This window comes from Crocuta crocuta, unplaced genomic scaffold, assembly GCF_008692635.1.
Source record: "Crocuta crocuta isolate KB4526 unplaced genomic scaffold, BGI_CrCroc_1.0 scaffold518, whole genome shotgun sequence".
Taxonomy (NCBI): Eukaryota; Metazoa; Chordata; class Mammalia; order Carnivora; family Hyaenidae; genus Crocuta; species Crocuta crocuta.
The window spans coordinates 2,864,360-2,883,693 of NW_027530514.1; the positions used below are offsets into that span (position 1 = coordinate 2,864,360).

General features: G+C 34.8%; 1 protein-coding gene across 2 annotated transcripts in view; it reads left to right on the forward strand.

Moving 5' to 3' along the window:
• Positions 1 to 19,334, forward strand: part of LMBRD1 (LMBR1 domain containing 1) — a 105,526-nt gene that overhangs the window by 42,939 nt on the left and 43,253 nt on the right. For both annotated transcript variants that reach the window (XM_077767247.1, XM_077767248.1), the window contains exons 8-9: positions 10,978 to 11,103; positions 13,464 to 13,616. In XM_077767247.1, the coding sequence (XP_077623373.1) occupies positions 10,978 to 11,103; positions 13,464 to 13,616 (279 nt within the window). The remainder of the gene's footprint in view (positions 1 to 10,977; positions 11,104 to 13,463; positions 13,617 to 19,334) is intronic.

The following is a 19,334-nucleotide window of genomic DNA, read 5'->3' on the forward strand; positions in this document are numbered from 1 at the left end:
GAGAGGGAGACACAGAATCCAAAGCAGGCTCCAGGCTCTGAGCTGTCTGCATGGAGCCCGACGTGGGGCTTGAATCCGCAAACCCGCAAACCCCGAGATCATGACCTGAGCCGAAGTCGGACGCTTAACCGACCGAGCCACCCAGGTGCCCCGAGAAAGGTTCTTTAAAAGTCAAATTTCTCAGCGTTCCATGTGATACTGTGTTTCATTGAGTCTGTGCCACTGATTGTAAAATGCTCTTTTACTTTACGTATCACTATACTGATCTCTTGTCTATGGTTGTTCTTATTTATAATTTTTGTTTTATGTTTAGTGATGAGTTTTTTACATATGTAAATACTTTTACTTTTAAGTTTTTGACTTATATAAATACATTTAAAAATCATATCATTTTTCATAGATAATAAAGAAAATGTAAGTGAAGTAAATTGAAAAGATGTTCCTAAACTTCATATTTGGAATCTGAGTCTCCTGAATCACTTTTTTGAATTGGTTATTCATGTCCATGTTTTACTATACAAGATTGTTTCTTGGGACACCTGGGTGGCTCAGTTGTTTGAGAGTCTGACTCTTGGTTTCGGCTCAGGTCATGGTCCTAGGGCCATGGGATCAAGCCCCATGTTGGGCTCTGCACTGAGCGTGGAACTTGCTTGAGATTCTCTCTGTCTCTCTCTGTCTCTGTCTCCTTGTCTCTGTCTCTCTCTCATCCCTCTCTACCCCCACCTCCTCTCCTTTTGCCTTTCACCCCAGCTCACATGTGCATGCTCTCTCTCAAATTAAAAAATAAAAAGTTTCTTTTCTGTTATCAAGAGAATTAGTGACACAGCTTTTCTTGAAGCCTCCACTCTTGTCTCTGGAATTTTCTTTGAAGCTGCTAACATACCCAGTGCATAAGTGTAAACTGTTTTTGTTATTGTTTCTTATCTTGCCATGTGAAGGGCAAATGGAAATTGGCTTTTACTTTGGGTATATTGCTTTAAGCCATAAAGCACTTGACTGTTGCTGTGCAAGAAATATAGAATTATACTTGTTTCAGTAAATATTTGCTTCACTATTGGCTCCTTTGCTCTCTTTCTACACATTAGCTTTTTGTTTCAATGTTAAATCACAGTACTGTCTTAAAGACATTTTAAGGGACAGTTAAATTCAGTAGTGATAACAAGAATGCATGTAACTCAGATGAAGAAGTAACTATAATGCAACCAGCTGTGACCAAATTTCGGACTGGACAGGTAATGACAGCTATGTCATGACTCCTATGTAGCCAATGATTATAAGATGCATCCGAATTTCACTAATGTTAAGTGTGAGAAAATAAATATGTGTCTTAGAATCAATGAATACTCAAAGGGGAAATCATAATCCAGTATATGTTTAATGAATTATTAGTCATAACGGCATACATGTTCTTTAGTACTAGGTGTTACAAATACATGCAAGACATTTATGCAGTCTACAGGCAGTGCTTGATACTCACCCTTTATAGTATTCCTTGGATCATAGATTAGACACTATCATTCCACATATTAGAGATACAGCGAAAAGTTGCTGTTCTAAACTGGGCAGTGTAAGAAGGTATTAGAAATGTTTGTAATTTGTATATATTCTTTTGAACATTTTAGGTTTTAATATGGATGGAGCTTTATTTTTGGAACTTGAAACAAATAAAATTGGAGGCAATTATGACCAACCTAGTAGCATTTTAAATGATACAATCTCTTTAGCCTTGTTGATTTTCTGGTAATTCACTAGAGGGCAGTAGTTAGCAATAAAAGTTTGTTTCTGTAAAAGCTAGCTTTTCAAATACATTTTTTCCAAAGAAGTTCGAGGTTAAATTCAAAGATTATTATTTGAAAACCTAAGGTTGTAATGACTAAATTTTTATGTCAATTTTATTATAATCTAAATATTATGGTTACATTTCCTGATAATCATAGAAACTTAAACATGCAATCCTCCCTCCCCTCCAAAAACTCTAAAAGGTAGGTAACCCCAAACAATGACAACTTTCTTTAATTGTTTTTTTCAGATGATTAAAAATTTATAAAAAACTGTATTCTGGTCCCCTGTTAGCACAAGGTATGACCAAGGACATATCTTTATTTTCTAAGATTATTGTGTTAAGGTATTTAGGAATTTAGTTTAGCTTGTTCTAATAAATATGTAAATTCCATGTAAGGTATTAGGTTTGTGAATTAAGATTTCTTTTTAAAATAATTTTTGGTTAAATATTAATAGAAAATTTTTATTAATTTAATAAATTTTTATTCTTGGAATAAAGGTAGGAGAAAAAAGAATTGAGAACTAGTTTTTACATACCAAATAGTTTCCTGCACTTGTTAGTAGTCTGGCTGATAAATATATGTTTTTAAGAATTTTTGAGTTATTCTGATTAGTGATTCACATTGGCTAATGTGCAGTGTGTTTAGTGATGAAACAAGTGTACAGACCAATAATGTTAATGTATGGTGTTTTGTACTATAATTGAGTTATAAGCAAGGCATATTTCATGTCAAGACATATCTCTCAGACATGGTGTAATTAAGCTGAGACCTGAAGGGCATTGAAATTTACTAAAGAAGTAGAGATGATAAGTTGGGCATTCTAGATAAAGGCACCGCATGTACCAAAGTGTGGAAGCTGGAAAAGTCCATAAGAAACTGGAGTGTTTTAAGAACAGTGAACAATTCAGAGGTGTGAGGCATGAGATAAGGTTGGTAGGGGTCATCATGGGCTTTATATGCCAGGATTAGATAATTACAAGGCCAGCAATTGACAAGACCAGTCATTCTACCTGTCTTTGAAAAAACAAAACAATCTTACATGAAATTCTGATAGAAAAAAGTTGTACAACATAGAATTGCTGTGGTTGAAGTAGCAGTAGGTCCCTGCCTGGATATCTGCCTTCTTATCTCCTTTGGTGACCTGGGGCATCTACCCAGAATTCTAGGGTAGAGAACACTTTGAAAACTATTTTAATTAGTCCTAGACATCTTAATGGATGTTAATTAGAGGAGTGATGTAATCTGATGTGGGTGCTAGAGATTACTTTGCAAACTGTGTAGAAGTTAGATTTATAGGAAGTGAGACCAGTAGACTAGGTAGGAGAATTTAGATGACCTTGCATTTGACAGTAGACACTAAATAAGTCCATATTATTAATATGACTAGAATTACAGTTCTTTTGAAAATAATATTGAATACTGAGCTTCTGTATTTAGGGATCAAATCCATTCAACAGAGAATAACAGCATTGGGGTACAATAAGCTTGTTTGGAGGTGGTTGGGAGGATAGGGAATTTATATGGGCATAGACTGTTTAGCAAATTATTTTTGCCTTGAAATTTGGTTGTAAAAAGCAACATAGACTTGGTGTTAAAATGATATGTGAGTGCAGATAATTGGTAAATAATCATATAATACTGCTTACTAATCAGTCTTAAAATATTATGTTACTTTTTTTCAATAATGTTTTAAAAAGTTGTGGAACTACTTTTTAGAAAAAAACAAATGGGTTAAATGATAAAAGAGATAGGAAAGTCCTCTAAGGAAAGGGTAAAGAACTATGAGATACTTTGACTCCTATAGGCTTTTTAATTTACATTTTCACTGTTTTAAGGATATAATATTTTACATTCATTCTTTTTTCTCTTTTACTAAGGTCATTACAAGTATAAATTTGATAAGAATTGATTAACTGCAAGAAAATTACTCTATATTGTATGTTCTTCTAATATGTAACATAATCTTCTTCCTACTTTCAGTTCTTCAGGAAGAAGGGGAGATGATAGGGAAATTATGAGAACATTAACTTTAAAATGCTAGATTTTGAGATATTTGTCCCTTATAAACTACAAGGCTTTGAGTATTGAGTAATAATTTCATATAATTATCTAAATACAGTGTGTTATATTTAGTTGATATAACCTGATAGAACTAGTTGATTTCTGGGATTTCTTTTTAGTGTGTTCTTTGTATTCTCCTTTAATTAAAACACACACACAAAAAAACAAAACCATGGTGGGAGTTTGAAGATGGTGGCATAAGATGACCCTGAACTCACCTTCTTCCATGGACACAGCATACTTAAAGCCATATTTGGAACTAGATTAACAGCACCTCCACAACAAAAGACAAAAGAGACACTTTGAGTAGTGTAGGAGAATCCAAGACATGGCCTCACCCAGGGATCCCCATCCCAGGTGACCCCACAATCAGCAGAGATATCTAAAATAAGGAACTCTCCCTTAAATAGAGATTGTGTCCCCTATCAGGCATCTTGACCCTAGGGGCTGGGGCTGGAAAGATATGCTTCCCCTCCCACCCCCTGCTAAAAAAAAAAAAAAAAAGTCATCTGGTTTTGAAAATCAATGGGGGGATTAAGAGAGAGAGAATCATAGAACTATAGGGAACAGAGAATTCTGCTCATAAGTGGCTTGTGTGCATACCCGCTTTCCTTGAGATCCAGCACAAAGGCAAAGGTTGAAGAGTGCCTACACTGTAAGTGAGAGAAAACCACTTAACTAATTTTGAGGTGGCTGTGGCAAAGGCAGGGACCTACCAGGACTTTATCTGGTGATGGAAGCATTGGTGGAGTCCATTTTTGGAATCTCATTTTTACTTGTTGGTGACAGAGCAGATGTGTGCCATTTTTGGTGTCCTTCCTATAGCATTCTAGCACTAGAGGGCATTCTCTGTCCATTTACCCCTTATCCTGGCTGGCAAACACCTCACACCACATAGCACCCCAGCTGCAAAAGGGCCAGGTTACTTGTCCCCTCTATACTCCTCATTCAGTGATCAGTTTGCACATTGGCCAGATGAGCACCATGATCCTCACTTTCCCCATGTAGCACCCAGGCTGCAATTGATCCAAGTGGAAACTGTAAGTCCTGCCCAACTTGTGCAGAGAACCAGGCTGCAGGTGGGCTTGGAGAGTACACTGAGCCCTGCCCTTACTGTGCAGCACCCAAGCCACAACACTGTTGGTCCAGCAACCTGAGTTCTGCCTTCACTATGCACCTCATGGGCTACAACTGGGCTGGTGAGCACCTGAGCCCTGCTGTCCCCTAGCAGCAGCCAGACTGTAATTAGGTTCCAGAGGCACCTTAATTAAGCCCCATCTAACCAGCATAAAGACTGGGTCATAACCTTGATGAGCAAGCAGCTGGAACCCTACTCTTCCTGCACAGTGCCTGAGCCACAGCTGGATGAGATGAGTGACCTCATCTGAGCCCTGACCTCTCCACACAGCAATGCTGGCTCTGTCACAGCTGGTGGACACATGCAGCTCATAGACCCGACACTCATATGAAGTGCCTGGCTGTGATGGCCAAGGGAGATTGGTCTAATGACCCAATGAACCAAATGAAAAAATATTAAAAGAAGTGAGGACATCTTAAGGGACTACATTAAGTGGGATAACATTTGCATTATAAAGGTTCCAGAGGATATGAGAGAGAGAAAGGACCAGAAAAATTATTTGAAGAAATAATGGCTGAAAACTTCCCTTATCTGAAGAAGGAAACAAGTAACAAGGTCCTGGAAGCTGAAAGAATTATAAACGAGATGAACTCAAAGAGAAAAACACTCAGATCCATTATAATTAAAATGGTAAAAGTTAAGGATAAAGAGAGGATCTTAAATGCAGCAAGAGAAAAGCGGTATATTACATATAAGGGAAAACCTGTAAAGGCATCAGCAGAATTTTCAGCAGAAACTTTATAGGCCAGAAGGGAGAGACATAATTTACTTATTTATTTATGCTATATAACATATTTAAAGTGCTGAAAAGGAAAACTGCCACCCAAGAATTTTCTACCTGGCAAGATTATCATTCAGAACTGAAGGAGAGGTCCCACATAAGCAAAAGCTGAGGGAGTTCACTACTAACCTGGCCTTACGAGAAATGTTAAAGGGACTTCTTTAAGCTAAAAAGAAAAGGCAGTAATTAATAATAAGAAACATATGAAAGTTAAAATTAAACTAGAAAAGTTAAGTAAATAAAAGTAGTGCATCAGCCATTTATAAAGCAAGTATGAAGAGTTAAAAGCAAGAGTAGTACAATTAAAAGTATAATAATAGTGAAGGTATACATAAAATAAGACGTAAAATGTGTCATCAAAAGTAGAAAATGTGGGTAGGGAAAGTGAGAATATAAAGCTTTGGAATGTGTTCCAAATTAACTAACTGTCGGCCTAAAAGAGACTTACATACATGAGGTGTTATATATGAACCTCACAGGAACCACTAGAAAAACTTATAGTAATTATACAAAAGAAAACGAGAAAGGAAACTAAATGTAACACTAAAGAAAAACCATGGGGAAGAGAGAGAAGAAAGGAACAAAGAAGAACTACAAAAAAAGCCAGAAAACAATTAACAAAATGGAAAAATACATACTTATCAGTAATTACTCTACATGTAAATGGGCTAAATTCTACAATCAAAAGACATAGGATTACTGAATGGACTTAAAAAATGAAGATCCTCTATATGTTGCCTGTAAAAGACTTATTACTTCAAATGTAAAGATCCACACAAGTTGAAAATTAAGGGGTGGAAGAAAGATATACTATGAAAATAGAAAGCTGGGGTAATAATACTTCTATCAGACAAAATAGACTTTAAAACCAAGGTGATAAAAAAAACAAAATTGCATATTGATAAAGATTTCAATCCAACAAGAGGATATAACATTTTACATGTTTTTGCACTCAATTTGGAGTACCTAAATATATAAAGTAAATATTAATAGAAATAAGAGAAATAGTAATACAATAATAGTCGATTTTAATATCCTCTTGGATCAATGAATCAGTCATCTGGACAGAAAATCAAAAGGAAAAATTGGCCTTAAATGACATATCAAACTAGATGGACTTGATATATATAGAACATTCCATCCTAAAATAGTAGAATACATATTCTTTTCAAATACACATGGAGCGTTGTCTGGGATAGATCATATGTTAGCCCATAAAACAATTTTCAGCAAATGTAAGAAGATTGAAATCATATCAGGCATCTTTCCAACCACAATGGTATGAAACTAGAAATCCTTATGAGAGGAAAATTGGAAAAAAAGCACTAATGTATGGAGGCTAAACAATACGTTATTAAACAACCAGTGGCTCAGCAAGGAAATCATAGAGGATCATAGAGGAAATCCAAAAGTACCTTGAGACAAATGAAACTGGAAACACAGTGTTCCAAAAAATCTTTGGGATGCAGCAAAAGCAGGTCTAAGAGAGAAGTAAAGTTCATAATAGTACAGGCCTACCTCAAGAAACAAAAACCCTAACAACAACCACAAAAAAAAAAAAAAAAACAGCTAACCAAAAAAAAAAAAAAAAAAAAAAAAAAAAATGTAAAAAAAAAAACCTNGAAACAAGAAAAATGTCACATAAACAACCTACATTTAAAAGAACTAGAGAAAGGAACAAACAAACCCAAAGTTAGTAGAGGGAAGGTAGTAAAAAAGATCATAGTGTAAATAAATGAAATATGGACTAAAAAAAATAGAAGAAATCAGTGAAACAAAGAGCTGGTTCTTTGAAATGATAAACAAATTTGATAAATCTTTAGCCAGACTCATCAAGAAAAAGAGCCCAAATAAAATCAAATGTGAAATGAAATAGGAGAAATTACAACTGATACCATAGAAATAAAAAGGATCATAAGAGAATAGTATTAACAATTATATGCCAGCAAATTAGACAGCCTAGAAGAGTTGGATGAATTTCTAGAAACACATTCTTCTAAGACTGAACCATGAAGAAATAGAAAGTCTGAATTGACTAATTACTAGTAATGAAATTGAATAATCTGCAAAAAACTCCTAAGAAATAAAAGGCCAGGTCCAGATGACTTCACACGTGAATTCTACCACAAATTTAAAAACAAAATACTATCTCTCTGCCTGAAATTATTACAAGAGGAAGGAACACTTTCAAACTCCTATCATGAGGGTAGCATTACCTCATTACCAAATCCAGACAAAGACACTACAGAAAAGAAAACTATAGGCCAGTAGCCCCAATGAATATAGATGCTAAGATTCTCACCCACTGAAAGCAATACATGCAAAGGCTCATACACCGTCACCAAGTACAATTAATTTCAAGGTGCAAGGATGGTTTAACAATTGCAAATCAATTAGGGGCACCTGGGTGGCTAAGTTGGTTAAGCGTCCGACTTTTGCTTGGGTCATGATCTCGCGGTTCGTGGGTTCGCGCCAGGCGCTGTGCTGACTGCCAGCTCAGAGCCTGGAGCCTGTTTCAGTCTGTGACTCCCTCTCTCTCTGACCCTCCCCTGCTCACACTGTCTCTCTCTCTCTCCTAGAAATAAATAAAAAACATTAAAAAAAATTGCAAATCAATTAATGTGATACACTTCATTAGCAAAATGAAGGTTAAAAATCATATCATCTCAGGGGATACAGGAAGAACATTAACACAATTCAGCATCTGTTTATGATAAAAACTGTCAATAAAATAGGTATACAGGGGACATACCTCAACATAAAGAAGGCAATATAAGACAAACCTATAGGTAACATCATATTCAGTTGTGAAAAACTGAAAACTTTTCCTCTAAAATTAGACACAAGGCAAGAATGCACACTTTCACTGTCTTAATTCAGCATGGTATTGGAAGTCCTAGTTACTGCTGTTAGATAAGGAAAAGAAATAAAGATATCCAAATTGGAAAGAAGCAAAACTTTTCACTGTTTACAGATGACATTATACTATATATAGAAAGCCCTAAAGACTCCATCAAAAAGCTATTAGAAATAATAAATGAGTTCAGTAAATTTGGAGGATACAAAATTAATATATAGGCAGCCTTTTTAAATGTTGTAAAAACTGGATAGTTACATGAGAAAGAATGAAATTGAACCATTTTATTATACCATATACAAAAGTAAACTAAATTGAGGAAAGACTTGGTTGCAAGACCTGAAACCATAAATCTTAAAAAAAAAAAAAAACAGGTAGTAAGCTTTTTGACATTGGTCTTAGCAATATTTCTTTGGATATGTCTCCTCAGGCAAGGGCAACAATAGCAAAAATAAATAAATGAGTCTATACGCAGTGAAAGAAATCATCAACAAAAGGAAAAGGCAGCTTACTGAATTGGAGAAGATACTTACAAATGATATATCCAGTAAGGGGTTGATACCTATAATACATAAAGAACTTGTATAACTCAATAACAAAAAAACAACCTTATTTAAAAATGGGGGCCTGAACAGACCTTTATCCAAGAAGACATACAAATGGCCAACAGGCACATGAAAAGATGCAGCATCACTAATTATCAGGGAAATGCAAATCAAACTGTGTCTCTCTGTTCATTTTAACATTATTTACAGTAACCAAGACATGGAAGCAACTTAAGTGTCTATCAACAGACGAATGGATAAAGAAGATGCAATGTGTGTATGTGAACAATATGGGGGTTAGGGGTGCTGACCCCCCCACATGGGTGAAAATCTTCATATAATGTTTTACTCCACTCCAGACTTAACTAATAGACTGTTGTTGACCAGAAGCCTTACTGATAGGGTAAACAGGCAATAACACATATTTTATATGTTATACATATTATAAACTGTATTCTTAAAATAGGGAAAAGGCAGTGTTGTTAAAATCAAAGGAAAATACATTTATAGTACTATAGTGTATTTACCAAGAAAAGAATCCATGTATAAGTGGACCCTTGCAGTTCAAACCCAAGTTGTTCAAGGGTCAAGTGTAATTGAAATTGTCACTAAAGATATTTGGAGTTGACAAATACGTAGCAAAATGTTTGAGAGAAAATATGTAAGATCAATCAGAATAAAGTTTTGGGGTTAAGCCTAGGAAATAACATCACTTCTGCCTACATTCATTGTCCTGAACTCAGTTTCATGGCCCTGCTTGATTTCAGGGGAGACTGGCTAAAGTAGTTTGGCTGTGTGCTCAGGAGGAAAATGAAAAATATTTTAAATATGTAATGTGCCACTTTAGAGCTTGTTGCTTCAACCAGGAGGTGAAAGGTGTCAGTTTTGTTTCTAAAGATTCAAAAATTTAAAATGATGGTCTTGTTGCGGTTGCCATTAAGTGTTTTTAATGGTTACAATTAAAAGTTATCATTTGGAACAGGTTAATACAGAGTTGGGTAATACAATGTAATATGCTTATTTTAATGCTGAGTAACATTTGAAAATTACTTATAGGAAAGTAATTAAAATACTTAGCAAAGTGACTAATTGTATGTACTTAAAACTTGTAAGTAAACTGTATTCAGATAATTGGTATGCTAATTAAATGACATGTATGTACTAAAATATATTTTACTAAGGATTTACTATATATAGTTGGGTAAAATTTTTTCCATAGAAAATTATTTTGTAAATTGTTTTTCCTAATTACACTATCTTAAGCCCTGATTGATCTGAAGTTGCTATTACTTTGAGTAAAGTATGATATTTATGTTAATTTTCCAACTTTACCTTTGAACCATACATATTATCTATTCTGTGAATAGTATTCTACAGATACAAATTTATATAACTGTAAATGTGAAATAAGTAAGAGAATTATAGGACAATATAATCAGAATTCACTCCCATGTACCATGTTCTTCAGTGACTATAATCCTTTACAACTGCATACACTTTAGCAGTTGCTTTTTTTTTTTTTTTAATTTTATAAAGAGGGAGAGAGAGTGCGTGGGGAGAAGGAAGGGCAGAGAAAGAGAGAGGGAGAATCTTAAGCAGGCTCCACCTCAGCATGGAGCCCAGTGTGGGGCTTGATCCTACAACCCTGACCTTGATCATGACCTGAGCTGAAATCAAAGTCAAATGCTCAACTGACTGAGCCACCCAGGTGCCCTTGCAGTTGCTTTAAAGGACCTTTTCCCTTTAGAATTGTGTATAATTGTGTGTAAAATACTAGTACTAAAAACACATTTTAACTTTGTTTCTTTTAGGCATATGGCATGTCTGCATTACCTTTAAATCTGATAAAAGGTACTAGAAGTGCTGCATATGAACGGTTAGAAAACACTGAAGACATTGAAGAAGTGGAGCAACACATTCAAACAATTAAAGCAAAAGTAAGTTGGTAGTTTATTGTAATTGGGAAGCGTAAAAGTACATTGTCTTTGTGCTACTTTCCAATATGACTTAGACATTGGCAATTCAATATTTTTGACATTGTTTGAATTTTTTTGCAACATATCCTTAAGAAACTAGGCCTGTGGCTTTAAAATTTGTCTGTGAAATACAAAACACTGACAATTTGAGAATTTCTATCAGTGTTCAAACAACTGAAAAAACAAAAATTCTGCTCAGGTATGAAGAGGACCTTGCTTATTCCCAAGTATACTGATTCCGTGTGGAACATATTTTACTCTATCAGTTAGGTTCAAGTTTTATGTACTAGTGGAATAAGCAGCTAAAAGCTACATGTAACCACTTGCTAATTAAATGTACTTCCAAAAACACAATGAAATTTTTCTTTCTCTATCACCTTCAAGGAGCAGATAATATTATTTATAGACCATAGGAACAAATGGAAGTTTTCTAAATTTTTCTGCTACATAGTATAATTCTGATACAGGAACCAGATGGAGATTGCACANTATGCCTTAATAGAATATGTTGTAATTATCAGATGAGGTTTATTATAGAAATGCAAAGTCTGACACATTAGAAAAATCGATTAATAAAATAGTTTAATATATTGAGGATTAAAAATGAGAAATATAAGCATCTTAATAGATGCTAAAGAATTATTTAGGAAAAGTCAATTTGTAGTTATGATTTAAAAAGAAGCCTTACCAAATTAGAAGAGAAGGAAGTACTTAGGAAAGGAAGCCTGTAATAACCATCATACATTCCCATTGAAGTCACAGGACAGTCTGTATTGTTGTTGCTCATTAGCATATATCTGGAGGTGCTAGTCAGAAAGATTGCAGAGATAAACATTGGAATAAAAGAGAGTAAAGGGAAATACCCTTTATCATTTGCAGATATCATCTACCAAGAAAATCTGAAAGAATCAAAGAATCAGCGTTAGGGTTAGGGTTAATTAACCCTAATTAATTGTTTATTAATTAACCTTAATTATTGATCACATTAATAGAACTAAATAGAGTTCATCAAAGTGCCTGGATACAAACATGCAGAAATCAGGAACCACTTGGAGGATGTAATGGAAAATGATCTCATTCACAATAACTGTAAACTGTAAAATAATAAATGTCACAATCTTCCTGGTAGAAATTATAAAATTTAGTGAAGTACATAATAGAAGACTGAAATAAATGGAGATAAATGGAGAACTTCATCAGTTCCTGATTGGGAAGATTCATTATTGTAGAGACAACAGTTGTTCTTAAGTTTGGATGGAAATTCAGTGCAATTCATAGGAGACAAAAAATGAAATTTTCATAGACCCCCTATCACATAGTAAAACAATCCTGAATTCATATTACATACAAAACTTACAAAACATTAGGAGAAAGTGAAGTTTTATCTTGGTGTGTAGAAGAACTTTCTGAACAAGACACACAAAAAAATCCCAAATGCTGATTGAGAGATTGGTGAGTTTTACATTTTTATGTTCTAAAATTTATGTACCCAAAAAGTACCACCACAAAGGAAGTTAAACAACCATCAAGAAAAGGGGGAGGAAATAATCTGCAGTATAGGTCATGTATAAAGAACATCTTTAAGTCAGTAAGAAGAAAGGACAAGTAATACATAGAAATAATGAACAAAAGACCCAATTAGAGTTTACTGAAGGAAAAACCATCCAGGGAAATTTATAAAATGATGCTTCAGCTCTTTAGTAGTAAGTAGGTTGATGGAGCATTGTAGTTTGCTTGGGACCTGAGAGATTTTCCAGAAGATAGAAGTTGTAGTACAGAGAACTTGTATTACAGTCACCAGAATGGTGACTATTTGCAAAAGTACTTGGAGAATAAGAAAGTGACACTTCTCAGCAGTTGCTCTAAAAACCTCTGCATAACACATACTAGCATTGCATCTCACTGCTGATATTTGAATCAGAGGCTGACCAAAGGGAGAGAAGGGGTATGACCAAATATTTTAAGGAATACAAGGAGGAGCTTCGTGTTGAGGGAGAATAATGGAGCAAATTGAATAAAGTACCAAATAAAAAAGGCATTTTTAAAGATACTTATCTCCCTCCACATAACTTTACCGTATAGTTGGAAAATAGGGATAAAGAGGTTCATTATTAAATGTAGATACATCTACATTTTCAGCCTGACCTTGGTTCAGAGGTGTGTGTTGTCACCTGGTTGTTGTCCATATTTTTCAGTTTGTAAATTTGCCTAAGGAATATCCAATTTAAAAATCTTTTGTTGCATGATTTTCTAAATTTGATGGGTACTTTACTAAGACCTTGACAGTAAAAAGCTGTTTTATTTTGTTCTGTTATTTGTAGAGCAAAGATGGTCGACCTTTGCCAGCAAGGGATAAACGCGCCTTAAAACAATTTGAAGAAAGGTTACGAACACTTAGGAAAAGAGAGAGGCACTTAGAATTCATCGAAAACAGCTGGTGGACAAAATTTTGTGGTGCTCTGCGTCCCCTGAAGGTAAATGGAGTTTTAAAAAATTATGCCGTCATTCTTTAGTTTATATAGACCTCTCAGAGAGAATGAGTTCCCTTTGTAAGGCATTATAGCATGGTCCTTATGAGCATGAATTTTGAAGTTAAACTGATTTTGAATCATAGCTGTCATTTGGTAGTTTGGGCAAGTTACACACCTCTCTGAGCTTCATTTACTCATGTGTAAAACAAGTATTATAACAAGAGGTGTTGGGAAATTTAAATTAAAATATAGGTAAGTAATGTGTGCTGCCAGCACCTTATTGCAAATTTGTCCTTTTTCTGTTATGTTTATTTATTTTTGAGAGACAGAGAGCATGAGTGGAGGAGGGGCAGAGAGCAAGGGCAAGAAAGAATCTCAAGCAGCCTCTATGCTGCCAGCACAGAGTCTGATACTGCGTTCAGTCTCATAAACTGAGATCATGCTCTGACCCGAAAAAAAAATCAGATCCTCAACTAACAGAGCCACCCACGTACCCCACAAGTTTATACTTTTCTATAAGTAGGAAAACTGGGACCAGTATTAGAACTCAGGAACTGTAACTGAAAGTAACAGAATTTGCTTCATTATTAAATGGTATGTTTCTGAAAGTATCTAAAAAAGTATTATTTAGGACAGAAAACCATTAATTTCTTTCTTTTTTTCTTTTTTGAAACTATCGTTTGCTAGCCTTGAATTCTTCAGATTGGAGAGTGAGTGGTACCTAAACTTAAGGACCTAGATTGAACTAAAGGCATAATAATACAACTCTGAATCTAAAAAGTCACTAGAACTGCTGGCCCCTGACCTCTATATTGTCCATTCTTTTCAATCACCAGAGCTTTTGTATATAATAGTATGCAAGTTGCAATTAAATTTTTTTTTAATGTTTTATTTCTGAGAGAGAGAAAGAGAGAGAGACAGCGTGAGCAGGGGAAGGTCAGAGAGAGAGGGAGACACAGAATCTGAAATAGGCTCCAGGCTCTGAGCTAGCTGTCAGCACAGAGCCTGACACAGGGCTAGAACCCACGAACCGTGAGATCATGACCTGAGCCAAAGTCGGACATTTAACCGACTGAGCCATCCAGGCGCCCCAGAAGTTGTAATTTAGAAAGTGCAGCAAATAGACAGGCTTAAGGGAAGTTAGGCAGGATGAAGCTGTAAAGTGGGTTTTAGCTAAGTTTAAAAAATATGTTTTAGAGAGCCCCATGAAAGGATTAGTTAGGTTGAATTCTGCTTTATCTTTGTCTTATAATTAGAAAGGAAATATGGAAATGCACTGACTGCTCACCATAAAAATCTTTTTGAAAGAGTTCTTCAAAAATATATCATAATCAGATCTATTGTATATTTTTTTTATGTTTATTTTTGAGAGAAAGGGAGAGTGTGAAAAGGAGAAGGACAGAGAGAGGCATAATCAGATCTATTGTATATATATTTTTTATGTTTATTTTTGAGAGAAAGAGAGTATGAAAAGGGGAGGCTACAGAGACAGGGAGACACAGACCCTGAAGTAGGTTCCAGGCTCTGAGCTGTCAGTCTCTCAAAAATAAATAAACGTTAAAAAAATAATAAAAAATAAAATCTTAGAATCAAGATAGTTAATATACACATCGTTTCGCATAGTACAGAGCACGAGATGGGACTCAAACTCACAAATTGCAAGATCATGCTCTGAACCAGAGTTGGACACTTAACCTACTGAGCCACCCAGGCGCCCCTATTGTGTATTACTTTTTAAACCTTCAGTTAGAATCAATTTTGTTAAAGACTTAACCACTCCTTTTTTGCAAGATGTTACTAAGGAAATCTTAGTAATACCAAAGTATGCTAAAACCCTCCTCAACCTTATCTCTTTTTCTTTGTCCTCAGCCTTATCTTAATTCTAAATTTTTTATATGACTTATTTATAAATATAACCTGGTCTCTAACATTAATTGCCTTGATTTAAACATGCTCTGTCCTGTTTCACTGAACCAATGTTTAGAAGCATTTTTAAGTCAACTTTACTAAGTGTGCAGATTGATTTTGCCAAATATAGATATGTAGGTATAGAAGATTCACATCACTCCGAGAAGCTACTTGATATCTTTCCCTGTCCCACTGAGCTCAGGCCCCAGATGACCATTGATGTCTTTATTCTGGTTTAGTTTTATGTGTTCTATAATTTCATATAAATGAAATCATAAAGTATAGTATAATCCTTTTTCTGACTTCTTCAGTGCAACAAAATGTTTTTGTGATTTGTCTATGTTGCATTTTTTTTCAGTAGTTCCTTCTGTTTTATTGCTGGGTAGTTTCCTGATTTGTGTCTGTGTCACAGTTGGCTTATCCACTCACAATTTAGTGGAGGTTTGAGTTATTTCCAGTTGGAGATTATTATGAATAATGCTCATGTGAACATCTGGTGTAGATGTGTGCTTTCATTTCATTCATTTTTCTTGGGTAAATAACTAGGAGTAGAATTTCTGGGTCTACTGTTTAATATGTGTTTAACTTTATGACAAACTCCAAAGTATTTTCCAAAGTGGTTGTACCATTTTTTATACCTATAGCAATATGAGATTTCAAATTGCTTCATATCCTTGTCAGCTCTTATTTTGTAACTATTTGTAATAGTTATTCTGATGGCTGTATAATAGTATTTCAGTATGGTTTCGATTTGCATTTCCTTTATGACTAATGATACTGAGCACTTTTTGTATTCTTATTGGCCATTTGTATATTTTCTCTAAAGTTTTTTTATAAGTGTATTTACTTATTTTGAGAGAGAGAGAGTGAGAAAGTTCAGAGGAGGGGCAGTGAGAGAGAAAGAGAGAGATTCCCAAGCCGACTCTGTGCTGACAGCATGGAGCCCAGGGGTCAGCTACTTAACTGATGGAGCCACCCAAGCACCCTTGTATATTTTCTCTAAAATGCCTGTTTAAATCTTTTGTCCATTTTTTTAATTTAAATTTTTGTTTTATCAGTGAATTGCAAGAGTTCTTTATATGTTCTGGATTAAATACTTTTTCAAATATATGTATTGTGAATGTTTTCTCTTTATGGCTTGTCTTTATGTTTTCTTAACATTGTCATTGAAAGAGATATTCCTTAAATTTTTATAGCAATCATTTTCTCTTATGTTTTCTTCTGGAAAGTTGATAATTTTAACTCTTATATTTTAGGTCTGTAGTCCACTTTTAAGTTAATTTTATGGGATGGTATGACTTAGGGCTTACTTTCCATGTAGAGATACAGTTGCTTCAGCAACATTTTTTTGTCAAGACTGTTCTTTGCTCGTTGACTTTTCTTGGTACCTTTGTCAAATCAATTGATCATGTGCATATGTGGGTCTGTTTCTAGACTTTCTCTTTTGCTCCATTGATTTATACGTCCTTATGCTAAAACCTGATTATTGGTGTGTTATATAATCAGTCATAAAATCAAGTAGTATAAGTTCTTCAGTTTTGTCTTCCTTTTTCAATATTGTTTTAACTGTACTATATCCTTTGCATTTCAATATAAACTTTAGAATTAACTTAGAATTCTACAAAATTGATACCAGCCTATTTCAAGAAAGGCTATTTATTGGTGTGGCACCATCCAGGATAACAGGGAGCTAATGCTCTACAGTCCTGAACTCCCCCAATGGCTACAAATGATGAGGGTTTGTTGTTGTTGTTGTTTGTTGTCGTTTTTTTAATTTTAGAGAGCACAAGAGAGAAAGTGTGAGCAGGAGACCTGAGCCAAAATTAAGATTCAGAGGCTCAGCCGACCGAGCCATCCATACATCCCAACATGTGAGGGTTTTTAAAGGCAACTTTTGGGGCAAGGGCCCTCCTGAGAAGGTGGGCCCCACTGATTGGAGGCCCAGGAGGTCATTTTAGCAGGTGCTCTGGTGTTGCTTTGGTCTCCTGGAGGTCTTTTCCATTTCAAGAGACTTGCAATCTGAAAAATGCCTTTATTCTTTATGTTAGAAATTTCATTAAGGTATGTTTGGTAATTATGTCTTTGCTTATAAGCTAGTGGAGTTGCATTTCTACAGATTTCCTGGCCAGTCCAGTCCTGCCTGGGGATGATAGGACCTTTAGTGCTCCTTCTTTCATCTGAGTTGACGAGATGGATGCCGGCTTTATAGATTTCCTAAGGAATTTTTATGTACACAAACATGTTAGATGCTTAAAGACAGCTTTATTTCTTCCTTTCCAGTGTAAGAGTCCCAATAGCTTTTTTTTTTCTTCATTATTGCACTGGCCAAAACCTCCTGTACAATCAATTTGCCACTTATTCTTTTTGTTATCTGAATGTGTTATTCTTGAATATGGATCTAAATTCTTACCTTTCTTTCATTTTCTGGGCCTCAGTTAGGAATCATAGAAATCATTAGGAACACTTAGAAATAGTAATAGACATGCCTGAAGGAAAACTCCGGGGATAGAAACTTATTGTTATATAATTGAGGGTTTTACCATGATTGTGACGGGATAAGCACTGCTTTTTTTACTCAAATGAAATAGGAAAATTATTATTCATCACTTCTGTGTTTGTGCATAGTTGATATAGTTCATAAATCGGAAGATACGCTCTTAGCGCTTCTTAAACATTAGCATCCAAGTAGTCCTAGTGGAAGAAGGTAGAGACAAGTCCACTCATCCCTCTGTACTGCTCCCTACCTGCCGGAGGACTTAAGACCTATGAGATGCTCCTGATAGAAAATTCCTTTGAAGTTATGTTCTATCTTAAACTTTTGTGCTAGTATTGCCTTTTACTCTGTATTCTAATCCATATTTCTTTTTTTTATAAAATATATTAGATTTAAATTTTTACAAATGGAAAAATTCAGAGTTCTATGATTCTACAGTTTTTTATGAGAAAATATTATAATATTTTTTTCATAAGACTGGATCCCCATGAGAAACCTAATAGTCTTGTGATTTCACATTGCTCTGCATTCTTAAGATATGCATACCTCATTTCAGAGGCATGGACTTTGCTGTTGCATACACCTGGTTTTGAGTCCTTGCTCTGATCCTAACCAGCTGTGTAAACTCACGTTACTTCACCTTTCTAAACTTTAACTTTTATCACCTTAAGATGGAGTTATATACTTACCTTATTTTTCTTATGAGAATTAAAAGAAATAATGTATATAATGTTAGTGCCTTCTGATGTAAAACAGCTCAGGAAATTGCAGTTGCTATTCTTATAGGTTTATATTTAGGATTTTTCAACTTCTTAAATACTGCCATAGAACTCAAGGGAAAATGCCCGTTTTGTGTTGTAGACATTTATAAAACTAAGCATCTAATTAGAATAGGTTAATGGCTCCTTAAAGCAACTTTTATATATAATACTGAACACATTTCTAAGAATACAGTCTGATGTTCATTAAATACCTGACAGAGGGCATACTTTGAGCTTGTACAGCTAATTGGCCTGGGTAACCTATAGATTCATTAGGTTTTAAGTATAACTTTCGGTTTTACTATATATACAGCTCTTATTATATACATCTCATGTTTACATAGAAAGTTATAAATACATGTTCATAATTATATCACAGATATTTTGAGACTTTTTAAAAATTGAGGTAAAATATATATAAAATTTACCATTTTAACCATTTGTAAGTGTGCATTCTATGGTATTAACCTTGGAACATTCACAACATTATGTAACAATCACCGTTATCCATTTCCAGAACTATTTTTCATCTCAGAAACACCATACCCATTAAACAAG